This window comes from Chroicocephalus ridibundus, chromosome 20 (assembly GCF_963924245.1).
Source record: "Chroicocephalus ridibundus chromosome 20, bChrRid1.1, whole genome shotgun sequence".
NCBI classification, from domain to species: domain Eukaryota; kingdom Metazoa; phylum Chordata; class Aves; order Charadriiformes; family Laridae; genus Chroicocephalus; species Chroicocephalus ridibundus.
The window spans coordinates 3352762-3364976 of NC_086303.1; the positions used below are offsets into that span (position 1 = coordinate 3352762).

General features: G+C 57.4%; 1 protein-coding gene across 3 annotated transcripts; it reads left to right on the forward strand.

Moving 5' to 3' along the window:
• Positions 1-8991: 8991 nt before the first annotated feature.
• SMIM29 (small integral membrane protein 29) lies at positions 8992-11715 on the forward strand. 3 transcript variants are annotated; one of them, XM_063356778.1, is made up of 5 exons: positions 8992-9054; positions 10225-10398; positions 10481-10506; positions 10587-10692; positions 11090-11715. In XM_063356778.1, exons 2-5 carry the CDS (start codon positions 10288-10290, stop codon positions 11150-11152), a joined length of 306 nt encoding a protein of 101 aa, XP_063212848.1. In that variant the 5' UTR covers positions 8992-9054; positions 10225-10287; the 3' UTR covers positions 11153-11715. The 3 variants fall into 3 exon arrangements, with proteins under 3 accessions (XP_063212848.1, XP_063212849.1, XP_063212847.1); XM_063356779.1 differs by having other exon boundaries at positions 9004-9054; positions 10268-10398; XM_063356777.1 differs by lacking the exon at positions 8992-9054 and having other exon boundaries at positions 9139-10398.
• The last annotated feature ends 500 nt before the right edge of the window (positions 11716-12215 follow it).

The window sequence follows — 12215 nt, forward strand, 5'->3', positions numbered from 1 at the left end:
AGGGTTTGTCAGATCCCGTACCTTTCTGAGGATCTTAACTGATGCGTAAAGCTCAAGAGGCAGGTGGCCATCCCTCTGCAGGGGAGTGCCAGGTGTAATTAAACTTAGTGGAGCTGAAATCGAACGTGTCGAGCTCTAGGAAGTCTCTCTCAAATAAGGTTTTGGTATGGTGGAAGGGGGGGTTTTGATGCATTGGATCATGTCAGCTTAGAAGTCGTGTGTGGTAGAAAACAAGTGGCACCTTTGGCTTGAAGTGGTTACTCTAAGATGGTGTTTTGGGTTTCAAATTTGACTTTGCCCATGCTGAGGCTTTTCAAAAGGCACATTTCAAAAGGAAGAACCTTTTTTCAGTTAAAGTAATACGTATCGTTTTCTATTCAGTGACGCTTTCCCGCAGTGTGTAATAGCTGTGCCGCGCAGCTGTGCGTGCTGGTGTTGGTGCCTGGCTATGAGAGGGTGTGATGGGACACTGCCGGGCCGGGGAGGTGACGCCTGTTCCTGGGAGATGCCTAGAGAAGAGTGAAAGAAGAGGTTTTTTTCCTGTTCTCCCTGAAATCTGGGCATTCAGTGCTGTTAAGAGTACTTTCGGTTGCTTCACAAAGATGTCTTTTGGTTCCTTCACAGAGATGGATTGTTTAATTCTAGACAGTAGTTTACTGGTGATAGAGAAACTCGGTGTTGTTACCAAGCCAGGGGAGGTTTGTGCCTCCTTTATCTTTGCACAGTGTTTTTCCTTCTTACCAGCACTGGCCGAGCTGTTTTGTGTTCTTTTAGGGTTGGCCAGAGCTGCTCTGGCAGAGCTCGGCAAACCCTTGCTCGCAACCGCGGTGACTTCTTAGAAGTACCAGTGCTCGGCGTTTCCCTCTGCGGGTTTGGCATTTGCCTCACCAGGTGTATCATTTGGCAAAACATTCCTTTGAGTTTAGCAAACTAAAAATGACGGGTTTTTTTCTAATTGAAAATGCGTCGGACTTTGAACTGTCAAAACTCTTTAGGACTCTTTCGGAGGCAGTGACAGCTGGGAGGGTGCAGGACGTGATGGCAGGTCTCTCACCGGCCGCTGTGCTGTGGGCGCTGGATGGGGTAAATATTCCTTGTGCACGATTTTGAACTCTCGGAACAAGGCATGTAGTCTCTGAGTGGTTTTACAGCTGAAATATCTTGAGGTGCATCTGTCAAGAAGAGGGTGTTGGAGTGAGGCTGTTCAATAAGTGGGGCAGTTGCATCACCTTTAGCAAAAAGATAATTTGGAAGTGGCTGGCGGTCAGCTTGCTCGTTTGTGTTTAATGCTGTTAAACACAGCTGACGTCGTAGACCGGTATTACTGAAAAACTCTTATTAGCCAGTAATTGTAATTAAAATAGAAGGGGATAAAAACATGGGCTTTAACAGAGGGGCATTTCATAATGAGTTTTTTTAAGCTGCTGCGTGGATCGGATGGGGAAAGTATATCTGGCTTGTTAAAATCTGGCTATTTCTTCCCCCCATCCCTTGCTCATGTTCAGTACAGTAAGATGGAAGAAATGCCTGGGAGTGGCCGTTGGTTCTTGATAGTAAACCTGCTGTGATTTAACTGAGTTCTGTGTATGTTACGCTACAAGAAACTATTAGATGTACAGGTGAAGGGCGCCTGGCCAGGGCTCTCCTCAGATAACATCTCTCGCCTCGCTTTGCCGGAGGAAGGTGCACGGACAGGCGAATGCACCTGCTGTGTCTCTCTGTGGCTTTTAAAAATGCATCCGCTGGGATTTGTTTCCTTTTCCTTAACATTCTGGGGATGTGGCTCCTTCTTAGGTTGCTTTGGTTCCAGCTTCGCAAGGCAGGTGTGGGCTCTAATGGCTGCTGCGAAATAAAAACGCTGCGTGGTGCTGGTGGGGACGGAGCAGAGCCCCGACCCTGGGGGGGGGTTGTGCTCTGGAGCTCCTGCACCCACCCACCCAGCCTGCTGCGTCTCCTCCGCTGGTGGCCTCGGGGCTCGCTGCCGGGGAGGAAGGTAAGAGCTCTGCTTTGGGGGCTGGAAGGGAGCTGCGATTTAAGCGTTCACATCAGCTTTTTTCCTCGGCAGACGGAGGTTGTGTGCACGGCCCAGATTTCTCTGGAGCAAGAAGGCAGTTTAATTCAGCCTGGTCTTGAACGTGCCTTAAAGCAAACTCTATAAACTGAAAAATTAAAAGGGATCGGAATCTGCTAGTGTTGCTTTTTCCCTTGTGCAGACACAAAGTATTCAGTGGCTAAAAATGTGGGTAGGGAATGTCAGGAATCCTCAGTTCCCTTCCCAGATCTCGCCCGGGCTTTGGGCCTCTGCCTCAGCTTTTCCGTGCAGAAAATGCGTTCACCATTTTGCAACGTGCTGGTTGCTCCAAAAGAGCCAAATAGTTGGAGCTGCACAGAGCGAATGTTTCCCTCTCCCAGTTCTGTCAACTTCAGATTTTCTTGCTCGTTCTCAGAAACCTAGTTTTATCCCAAATGGATATGTTTGTGCTTTTCAGACAGCCGGATGCAATGGTTGTACCTGTGCAAGGAAACGGGGGTGATTTGGGAGTTTATGAAAGATAGGTTTGAATATTTAACTTTCCTGGAGTAGAAGCATCGGTTGGTGCCAGTTCTTGGGAGAGGATCGAAATCTGTTGGTCTCTTTAGCTGAACTTGCACCAAGAAATGAAGTTGTTGCAGACGCTCGTTGGCACGAAGAGCTCTTACCTTATAAAGATACTCAATAACTTTGTGTTAATTCCTCGCCTGCTCTAGTCCTGCTTTTAAATGACTGGGTTTTCCCTCCTGGCTCTCTTCTCCCTGCTTAATAAGACAGCATCATCTAGTGGCTACAGCACAGCCCGGGGATGCAGGTGACCTTCCTCCTGGTCTGCTCTCACCCTGTCTCGGCGTTAGAGGCTGTAACATACAGATATATGTATATGTTCCTCACTTTTCTCCGTGTTAGAATGAATTTAATGTGGCTAGAGAGGACTCTCGGCGTCAGTGGTGGAAGGTGGTGTGTAGATACGTGTAGTGTTTTACTGGGTGTAGTGTCATGAGTTCTGTACATAATTGAGAGAGGTGTAGATGGGTGACAAAGAACACTTAACTGGATTGAAGACGTATTTAGGAGATTTATAAAATCTCTTTTTGGTGCTAGTTGATAGGGGTTTTTTTTCTGGGTTTTTTTTTTCTTTTTTTTTTTTTTTTTGTGGGAAAGTGAGCATTTTGAAGTTATACTTGAGAAATTGGCTCTAGAATTGCCTCACCTTAATCTTGGGAGGTCCAAGAGTGTTTGCTGAACGTCCTGTTATGTCCTATTTTCTATTTATTAAATCAGAAGATCTGGAATGATCGCTTTGCATTTTCTGGTCAGTCTTTTCATGAACTCTCTGTACCTGAGACCCGCTGGCAGCTTTCCCCCCTCCCCCCCCAGCCCGCCCCGAGCCGGAGAGCAGGATCCTGGAGCCCGGCAGAGCATGTGCCTGGTGATGGGATGCAGAACCAGGGCGCATCGCCCCCGCCATCGGCACCAGCTGCGTGTCCGTGGGTATGAACACATCTGCCTTAGGCTTTTCCATTCCTTATCGCACCGAGATACCTCCAAGATCGGAGCCGCGGGGCTTTGGCCGTCTCTTCTGGTCCTGTCTGAGCTGGTACGTTCGAACTCACCCTCGCAACCAAGGAGAAGACTTTGATACCCAGCCAGGTACTGACCTGCACCGACCCCTCCTCCTTGGCAGCACCGCCGTGAGCAGTCCCTAAGGAAAATGGGGTTTGCTTTAAACCTTGCGGATACTTTTCAGAGTCGATTGAGTGTCCAGGCCCGGGGAGGACGATGGCAGCGGAGCGCGGTGAGTGATCTCCCGGGGTTCCCTGCTCCTGTGCGACCTGCTGGTGTCGGTTGGGATGTCTCTTGTGCTGCCGCTGCCCAGCTTTTGCATGGAAATGTCAGAGTTTGGAGGAGGAAAAACTGGTGTAGAGAACAAACTGGCTAATTTATTAGAATTGAAAGAAGCCTAAGGCTTTGGGTGATTTTTCAGTGAATCGTAAGTTAAATACTCAATTCTCCGTGAATTCTAGGTGGTTTTGGACTTGTAATTCCCATAATCTTTTGGTTTATTTTTCTGGCTGCAGAATTCTGTTCCTCACTCCAGTGCTTTGTGTTTCTAATCTTCTGGTAAAGTTAACGTGGGGGTTTTTATGATACATTAAGTTGAAACGGTTTGCAAAACCACTTTACAACTGCAAGGGCACTTTGGAAATCTAGCATTTCGGCTGATGCTTTTTCTCTTTCTTACTGACTTGGACTTGTTCTTACTTACGACACATTTGTTTAAAGTCAGATGCATTAGTAGAAAACAACGTTTGGTTTCCGTTGAAGGTCAGATCTTGGCGCGACCTGTGAATAATGCAGGTGCTCTCCTGTTCCTGCTTAGTCTAGGCTGGCAGCTATAGCATATACCTACATAATTTGGATCTTTTCAACCGTAGTGTTCCCCAAAAAGACTGGAGGGCTCCCTGTCCGCTCCACGCTCAGCTCTGGTGTCATTACAACGCCCCCGTCCCTCTTCTGCGATGAGTCCGGGGGGTGTTTTTGAGCCAGATGTTGGGTCGGTGTGCGGCTGTGCTGATGTACGGCAGCCTGGTTCCTTTCTCAACGTGGTTCCTCGATTTGAGGTGTGCGGGAGGAGGGAGGTCATCTCTGTCTTTAAAAGATTTAAAAAAAAACCAAATTCATGGGTGCAAGTTTGACAAGAGTGTAGGCTGTAATCTAGTGCCAACCAATAAACACGCCAGTATTTCACACAGGGCTCTGCTTGCTGCGTGGTCTCTCTTCTTCCCGGCGCTGTTACCTGAACTTGGGGACTGGGCAATAAAGCGTCACCAGAGGAGAAAGCCCTCCCTGAAGCGGCTTGAGGTACATTCACAGTCTGGAAAGGAAAATTCAGAGGGATGTCACCACCAGCCTGATGTTGAGATGGGCTTGTTTGAGTGGGGAGAGCACCCGGCAATAAAACCGGGGTGAATTTTAAGGCATGGCATAGCCTCCTGCAGATGTTTCTGGTCCTGACCAAGAGCCTCGTCGAGCAGAAGCCATCCTGGCTCTGAAGATGCTCACAATTATTTCACAAAGTCCTCACCGAGGGACCTTCAGGTGGAAATAGCCCCTGGTGTGGGAGAGGCTGGGTGCCACCGGCACCCGCCGTGACGTGGTGGTGACAGCCCTCGGCAGAGCGCATTGCGGGTGGCTGCGGGTGGCTGCTGCCCTGGTGACAGGAGCAGCGAGGGCTGGAAACGGCGACAAATGTCTTTGGAGATGCCAGCGTAGGTCAAGGAAAAATAACATGAGCTCCTTCAGACCCCGTTCTTACAAATACCCGCTGTGTTTGTGCTCCAAACGCGTGTGTGTGCACAAATGCTCTACTAAAGCATGGCCTGGTGAAGTCTGACCACTTTCCCAAAACCCATGGTCCGGCTCAGGGTATCCCAAACCTTCCTTGGTGCCTTCCCTGACCACCTGGGAAAGGCGAGCGGTGGGAGATGCTCAGAGGCCATTGTGGGGGATGCAGGACCGGTGCTAGGGCGCACTCGGGGATCGGACAGGACTGGTCACGGCAGAGCCTTCGGCAGGTCCCCCGTCCTCACTGCTGGTGGGACGGGGCTGCTCAGCCCCTTCCTCAACCTCCACACGCTCCAGCGAGCGCGGTCCTTCTGCCATGGGCCGTGCCTGGCTGCGGGGGGATCTCCGTGTGCCAGGGGCAGCTCCTGTCCCCACGGGTGCCCAGTGCAGCCCCTCGGGACTGTCCCTTACCCCAAACACCCCCGTTTCTCCCCAGCTTAGGGGCTGGGCTCTGCTGATGCTGCGGTGCAGCAGATTTGCCTTGGGGCTCGGGAAGAGTGAACTGACTTCACCTGACCCGCAGGGCTCTGCTCTGGCCCTGGCTCGGCCGGGGTGGGGGTTTCTCCTTCTTTGGGGATGTGAAATTAAATTCTGGGCAACGTCCACTGACGTGCAGCCCGATGGCACAGCAGCAGGGCCGTAAATCCAGCCGCGGGAGCTCTCACGTTTATCTGCAAAGCGAATATGTCCTGGTTTGGAGATCCATCTCTCACCCCCACCCTGCTTTGAAAATTCCCTTTGGGATGCGAATGCAACCGGGCTCCTCCTGCATCGCGTTACTGCAATGAGGGGAGACGCGCCGGCTCGTGCACAGCATCCTCGCGGTCACGGTGCCGAGCCGAGGGTGAAAATCTCTGCTCACGGTAGAGTGAACGTGTTTGGGTGCTGCGAGGCAGAACCGGAGCAGGTTGTGCCCCAGCACGGGCGGGCGTTCAGTGCTTCCCCCGGCTCTCGGTATTCCTGGCCGGGTGAGCAGCCGGAGGGATGCGCTGGCTGGAAATCCAGCTACTCGCGCTTAGCTGCTTAAATGGGAGCTTAGTGGCTCAGCAAAGCTGTCCCCAATTATCTGCTGGGGGCCGAGCAGCAGCGAGGAGGGGGCCGATGTCTCTCACAGGCGGGTTTGGAGCAGCAATACCCCGTATCGCTATTCCAGCTCTCTTTGCCTGCCAAAAATTTGCCCCCCTGTCTGACCCCCCTCCCACCCTGGTCACAAAGGTGCCATGTCCTGGGACTGGTGACGATGCTGCCGTCAGCCCCCCGGCATTCTTCCCCCTCCCTGGCAGTAAGAGATTTCCCTAGGGATGAGCAGCCCTTGCCCTGCCCCGGCCTCCGCTCCTGTCTCCCCATCCAGATGCTCTGGGCAACGGTGAATGGGGAAAAGAATTCACCTGGGATTTGGGGGATGCTGCAAGTGCCGAGGGCTGCCTCCAGCCATGCAGGGGGGCTCGGTGACCCCCCTGGTCTGCTCCCAGGGCCCACTGCTTCCCCTGGGACCCAGCACGCTCCCGCTCGCTCTCTCGCTCTCTCCAAGGAACTTTCCTAGAAATTGCTGGATTTATTTTTAGCTGCAGCACGGCAGCGCCAGGCTGGGAGAGGATGGGCAGCAGCAGCGAGGGAAGCCACGCGGCGTGGATGTGCTCCTGCCGCCTTGGCCGGCTCCTGCCCCAGCAATGGGGGGACTCTGAGGGGTCCAGCACCACTGTGTGTTTCCCCCATTGGTGCTGGCCGGATCCTGGCCCCTTTGGGCATGAAGGAAAGGATAAGGATGGGCGGCCAGGAGGAGCTGCTGCTGCTCGCACAGGGGTGATGCCCTGCTCAGGCTGCGGGGCTCCCCCAGACCCCTGTCACTGACGCTGATCCCCAGGATCTGCCTCCCCTGTTGCTCCCAAAGCCCCGGATCCCATCGTAAGACGGACACTGGGATGGAGGGGATGTTCCCCGGCTCCATGTGGGAATGGGTTTGTGGTTTGGGAAGGGCGTATGGGCCAGGTAGGGTCTGCAGGGACAATGGGACACGTGAGGCCACTGGGGACAGCAGGGTCAGTGAGGATGCTGGGGACAGCAGGGCTGCCAGGGCCAGTGGGACCACTGGGGACAATGGAACAGTGGGGACAGCAGCATCAGGTGCTCTCAGCACGGCTGGTGGGCTGCGGAGTACCCCTTGCATGGGGACAAGCACCCCCTGATCCCTTGCCATCCTCTGTGAGGAGCTCCGGCATCCCCTGCTCCACACCGTGCCTGGCTGAGGGCACCTCTGCTCCTGCGTCCCCACGGCCCTGCTGCATCAGCAGCGTCCCTGAGCCCCGGCCCTGGGCTGGCACAGGGACCAGGAGGCGAAAATCGCCTGGCGTGGGCTGGCAGGGGGTGAGGGCAGGAGGAGACCCCGGCTGTGCTGCTGGTTGGCCTCTTGCTGGGCAGGTTCATCCCGGGGGCTGCAGAGCAGGAGCTGCTTTTCCCCACCGCTGCCACCCCACCAGCACAAGATGCTCCATGGTGGCACCGAGCCCCGTCCCGCTACCAGCCCGGGCACTGGGGACTGTGTGTCCCCAGCTCTGTCACCTCCAGGCTCCCCTCTTCTACCTCATTTCACTTGATTATTAATTTTTTTAGGTACCAGGAAGCAAAATGGGGCTCCTTGCTCCCCAGTGTCACCCACTCCTGCCTGACCCACTTAGCGGGGCCATCTGGTCCCTGCGCGGGCAAAGCGGATTAGCCCCGAGGCCGGGATCAGCGCTGGGCCACTGCCACCACCCCGGGCTCCAACGTGGGTGGCACCGCCGTGACAGCCCCTGCCCGGGCTCCCGGGTCCCTGTGGGTCTGGGTCCCCAGGGGGATCAGCTGCAGCATGAGCCAGGGAGGGGACCCACGGCAGCCCCCGCCACGGGCGGCCTTGCCCGGCCAGACTCTGTGCCTGCACCCGCAGGGACCCTGGACCCCGTGGGTCTGGCGTCTCACCCTCTGTCCACCCATCCCTCTGTCCATCCGTCCCTCTGTCCGACCATCCATCCATCCATCCATCCATCCATCCATCCATCCATCCATCCGTCCACCCAACTAATGGTGCAAGGACACACCAACCCACCCTGTGCACCCATCCATCTGCCCGTCCATCCATCCATCCATCCATCTGTTCATCTGTCCGCCTGTCCGTCCATCCATCCGTTTGTCCATCCGTCCATCCATCCATCCATCCCTCCATCCATTGTCCGTCCGTCCACCCACCCGTCCCTCCCTCCCTCTGTCCCTTTGCCCAGCCACATCCCGTTGTGCACCCCCTGTCTGGCCGTGCCCCTCTGTCCCCCCATCCCTCCCTCCATCCCTCTGTCTGTCCATCCACCCCCTCCCTCCACCCCTCCCTGCGCCCCCCCCGCGTCCTTTCCTTTCTTTTTACCTGTTTTTCACGGTTTTTTCCTTTTCCCCTTCCCCTATTTTTCATTTTCCCATTTTTCTTTCCCCTTTCCTTTCCCCTTTTTTCTCTCCCCCCCCTTTTCCCCGTCCTCCTCCCGACCTCCCCCCCCCGCCCCCCCCGCCCGGTCTCTGCTGCCCCCTGCCGGCCCCGCGCCGCCACCGCCCCCAAGCCCCGCCCCCGCGAAGACCCTCCCCCCGAAGCCCCGCCCCGCCCGTCACGCGCCGCCGCGCGGGTTCCGGGTGCGGGCGCTGCGCGGCGCGCGCAGGTGGGGCGGGGCGGGGCCGCGCGCGGGGATGCGCGGGGCGGGGGCGGGGGGGCCGAGAGGGGGTCAATGGGGGTGTTTGCGGGGGGGGGGAGGAGAAATGGGGCACGGGGCGGGGGATGCAGCGGGGGGACAGAGCCTGGTGCGGGGGCGCCGCCGGTCCCCCCCGGTCCTGCTCCTCGCGGAGGCGGAGTCCCCCCGAACCCAAATTTCCGGGGCGGGGGGGGCGGGGGGGGAATGTGTGCGGGATGATCCCCCCCAACCCGAACCGGCCGCCCGCGGCCCCGAGTGGGGCTCCCCGGGCGGTGCGGGGATGCTCGTGTCCCGAGGAGCAGCGTCCCGGCCGGGCTGCGGGGATGGGGGCTCCCCCCGCCGTTCCTGCCCGGCCCCGGGGGTCGGTACCGGGGGGCGGGGTGGTTATTCCTGAGGGAATTATTCCCGGGGCCGTGGGTTCTGTTACCGGGGTGGTGGGTCGTTACCCAGGTAGTTGGGTTGTTCCTGGGGCGGTGGGTTATTCCCGGGACGATGTTGTGTTATTCCCAGGCAGTTGGGTTATTCCCAGGGCGGGGGGTTCTCACCAGGTAGTTTGAGTATTCCTGGGCTGGTGGGTTATTCCCGGGATGTGTGGGGCGGTGGGTTCTTACTGGGTGGTTTGAGTGTTCCCTGGCCGGCGGGTTATTCCCTGGTCAGTGGATTATTCCTGGGGCGGTGGGTTATTCCTGGGGCAATGGGTTACTACCGGGTTGGTGGGTTATTCCCATGTAGTTGGGATATTTGTGGGGATATTTGGATCTTACTGGGTAGTTTGAGTATTCCCAGGTAGTTGGGTTATTCCCAGGGCGGTGGGTTATTCCCAGGATGGTGTGTTATTCCCGCGTAGTTGGGTTATTCCCAGGATGGGGTGTTATTCCCGGGTAGTTGGGTTATTTGTGGGGCGGTGGGTTCTTACCGGGTAGTTCGAGTATTCCCTGGTCAGTGGGTTATTCCCGGATAGTTGGGTTATTTCCAGGATGGGGGGTTATTCCCGGGTCGGTGGGTTATTCGCGGGTTATTCGCAGGGTGGTAGGTTATTCCTGGCTAGTTGGGTTATTCCTGGGGTGGTAGGTTATTACCGGGATGGTGGGTCATTACCGGGAAGTTGGATTATTCCCAGGGGGGGTTGTGGGTTCGCAGACGTCCCCGTCCGGCGGGGCCGGACACTCGCGTCCCCATGCAGAGAGGAGCCGGCGCTGGGCCATGAGCAACGCCACGGCCCCCACGGCGCCGGGGGCGGCGGGCGACTCGCTGGTGGGCTACGTCCTGGGACCCTTCCTCCTCCTCACCCTCCTCGGCGCCCTCCTGGCCGCGGTGAGTGGTTGGGTGGGGAGGTCGGGGGGCCAAACACCATCCGAAACCCCCTCGTTGACGCCTTCCCCTGCTCTCCTCGCAGGTGATGTACATCCAGAAGAAGCGGAGGTGAGCGTGGCGGGGGGATGTGGGGTTTGGAGGGGGGGCGCCTGGGACCGGTGACCGCTCAGCCGCCCTCCCCCTGCCAGGTTTGACCGCCTGCGGCACCGGCTGCTGCCCATGTACAGCTACGACCCGGCCGAGGAGCTGCAGGAGTCGGAGCAGGAGCTGCTGGTGGAGGCGGAGGACGCCCGGGTGGGTGCGACGCTGCCTTTTTGGGGACGGGGGCTTGGTTTCTGGGCTGGGTACGGGTGAGTCCCTCACCAGCCATCCACAGCGCCGCCGGGAATTGCCGTTTACCTATTTTTTTGCGTGGAAAAATTAGTATTAAGCGGCACCGAGTCGGGGAGCGGAGTTGGGGTGCGGAGCCTGGGTGGGAAACCCCCAGTGCCAGCCTGCGGGCTCGGGGAGCTGGGCGGGGGTTTGGGTATAATCCAAAGGTTTTTGGGAGGGTTGGGCTGCGCCTGCGAGCCCTGGGGCTTCTCCACCCGCACTGACACCATTCGAAGTCACTGTGCCCCCCCCCCAACTCAGCACTGGTGGGGGTCTGGGCTGGGGCCGCCCGCCATGCTGAGGGCACGCTCTTTTGCAGGTGGTGCCCGGCTGGGGGGGACCCTCGTCCCACCGCTCCCCCCGCAGGGACTGGAAGGCCTGATGCCGCCTGCAGAGCCGGGACCGAATCCTGCCCGCAGGAGGGAGGGGAGGACGGGGTCAGCACCGGCGCTGCCGCCTTTGCCTGCCGGGAAGGGCAGGATGCGCCCGCAGCAGCATGGCGACGCCGGCGGCCACTGCCCGGCAGCGATCCCACCCCGTGAGCACTGACGATAACGGGTTATCTCCCACCTCGGCGCCTATTTTTGCCTTTGGTTTTTTTTTTTTTGTTTTTTTTTTTTTTTGCTTTTGCCAGCCCCTTAAAATGCACCGAGCGGGACGGGACGGCCGGGGCTGGCACCCTGGCGGGGAGCAGCCGGGCTGCGGGGCTTTGCCGGGCGCGGAGGGCAGGACGCAGAGGAGCAGCACAGCGTGTGCAGGAGCCAATAAACCGATTTCTCTGCATTCGGTCAAGAGCCTCCGGCGTCGGGCAGGGAGGGTTTTCAGCAGCACAAGCGCCGTTGGACCATGGGACACCCTGATGTCGGGGGAATGTTATCTCGTGCTCCTGCCTTGGCATCGTCTGGACTCGGTTTGGTGATAAAAAGATGCCAAGGAAGGGATTTTGGTGGGGGGCGGCGGGGTTTTGCCTCTTTCTTTTTCCATCGGCAGCTCCCGTCCCGTCCGTCCCTGCGGAGGATGGCTGGCGCCAGCACGGATGAACCCGCGGAGAAGGTTCCCGCTCCGTGCCCTGTGCGGAGAAAAACCTGCTCCCACTGGCTGGATCCCAGCAAACCTGCTCCCACCACGCTGCCGGGGGGCTGGACCCCCGCCAGAGGCCGGGGCAGAGGCATCAAACATCCATAAAATGTTTTATTCAAGTAACTGCAAATAGGAAACCAAAAGGTCGTTAACAGTGGACCAAAAAAAAAAAAAACCAAAAAAAAAACCCAAACCCAAACCAAACCCCAGTTTTTCTCCCGTCGGGGCCGCCCGGCACCGACCTCCGGTCCCGCTGCAGCCGTCGAGCGGGGAGCGGCGGGATGGGGGGAGCAGCATCCCACGGTCCCCCCACCCCACCACCCTGCCAGCCTCTATCCCTTGGAGCAGCAGAGTAACCTAGACCT

Coding starts and splice junctions, on each gene's coding strand:
- SMIM29 (XM_063356777.1), top strand. CDS start 10,168: ATGGTGGGTCATTACCGGGAAGTTGGATTATTCCCAGGGGGGGTTGTG. Junction 10,399..10,480: donor TCGGCGCCCTCCTGGCCGCG/GTGAGTGGTTGG, acceptor CTCTCCTCGCAG/GTGATGTACATCCAGAAGAA. Junction 10,693..11,089: donor TGGAGGCGGAGGACGCCCGG/GTGGGTGCGACG, acceptor GCTCTTTTGCAG/GTGGTGCCCGGCTGGGGGGG.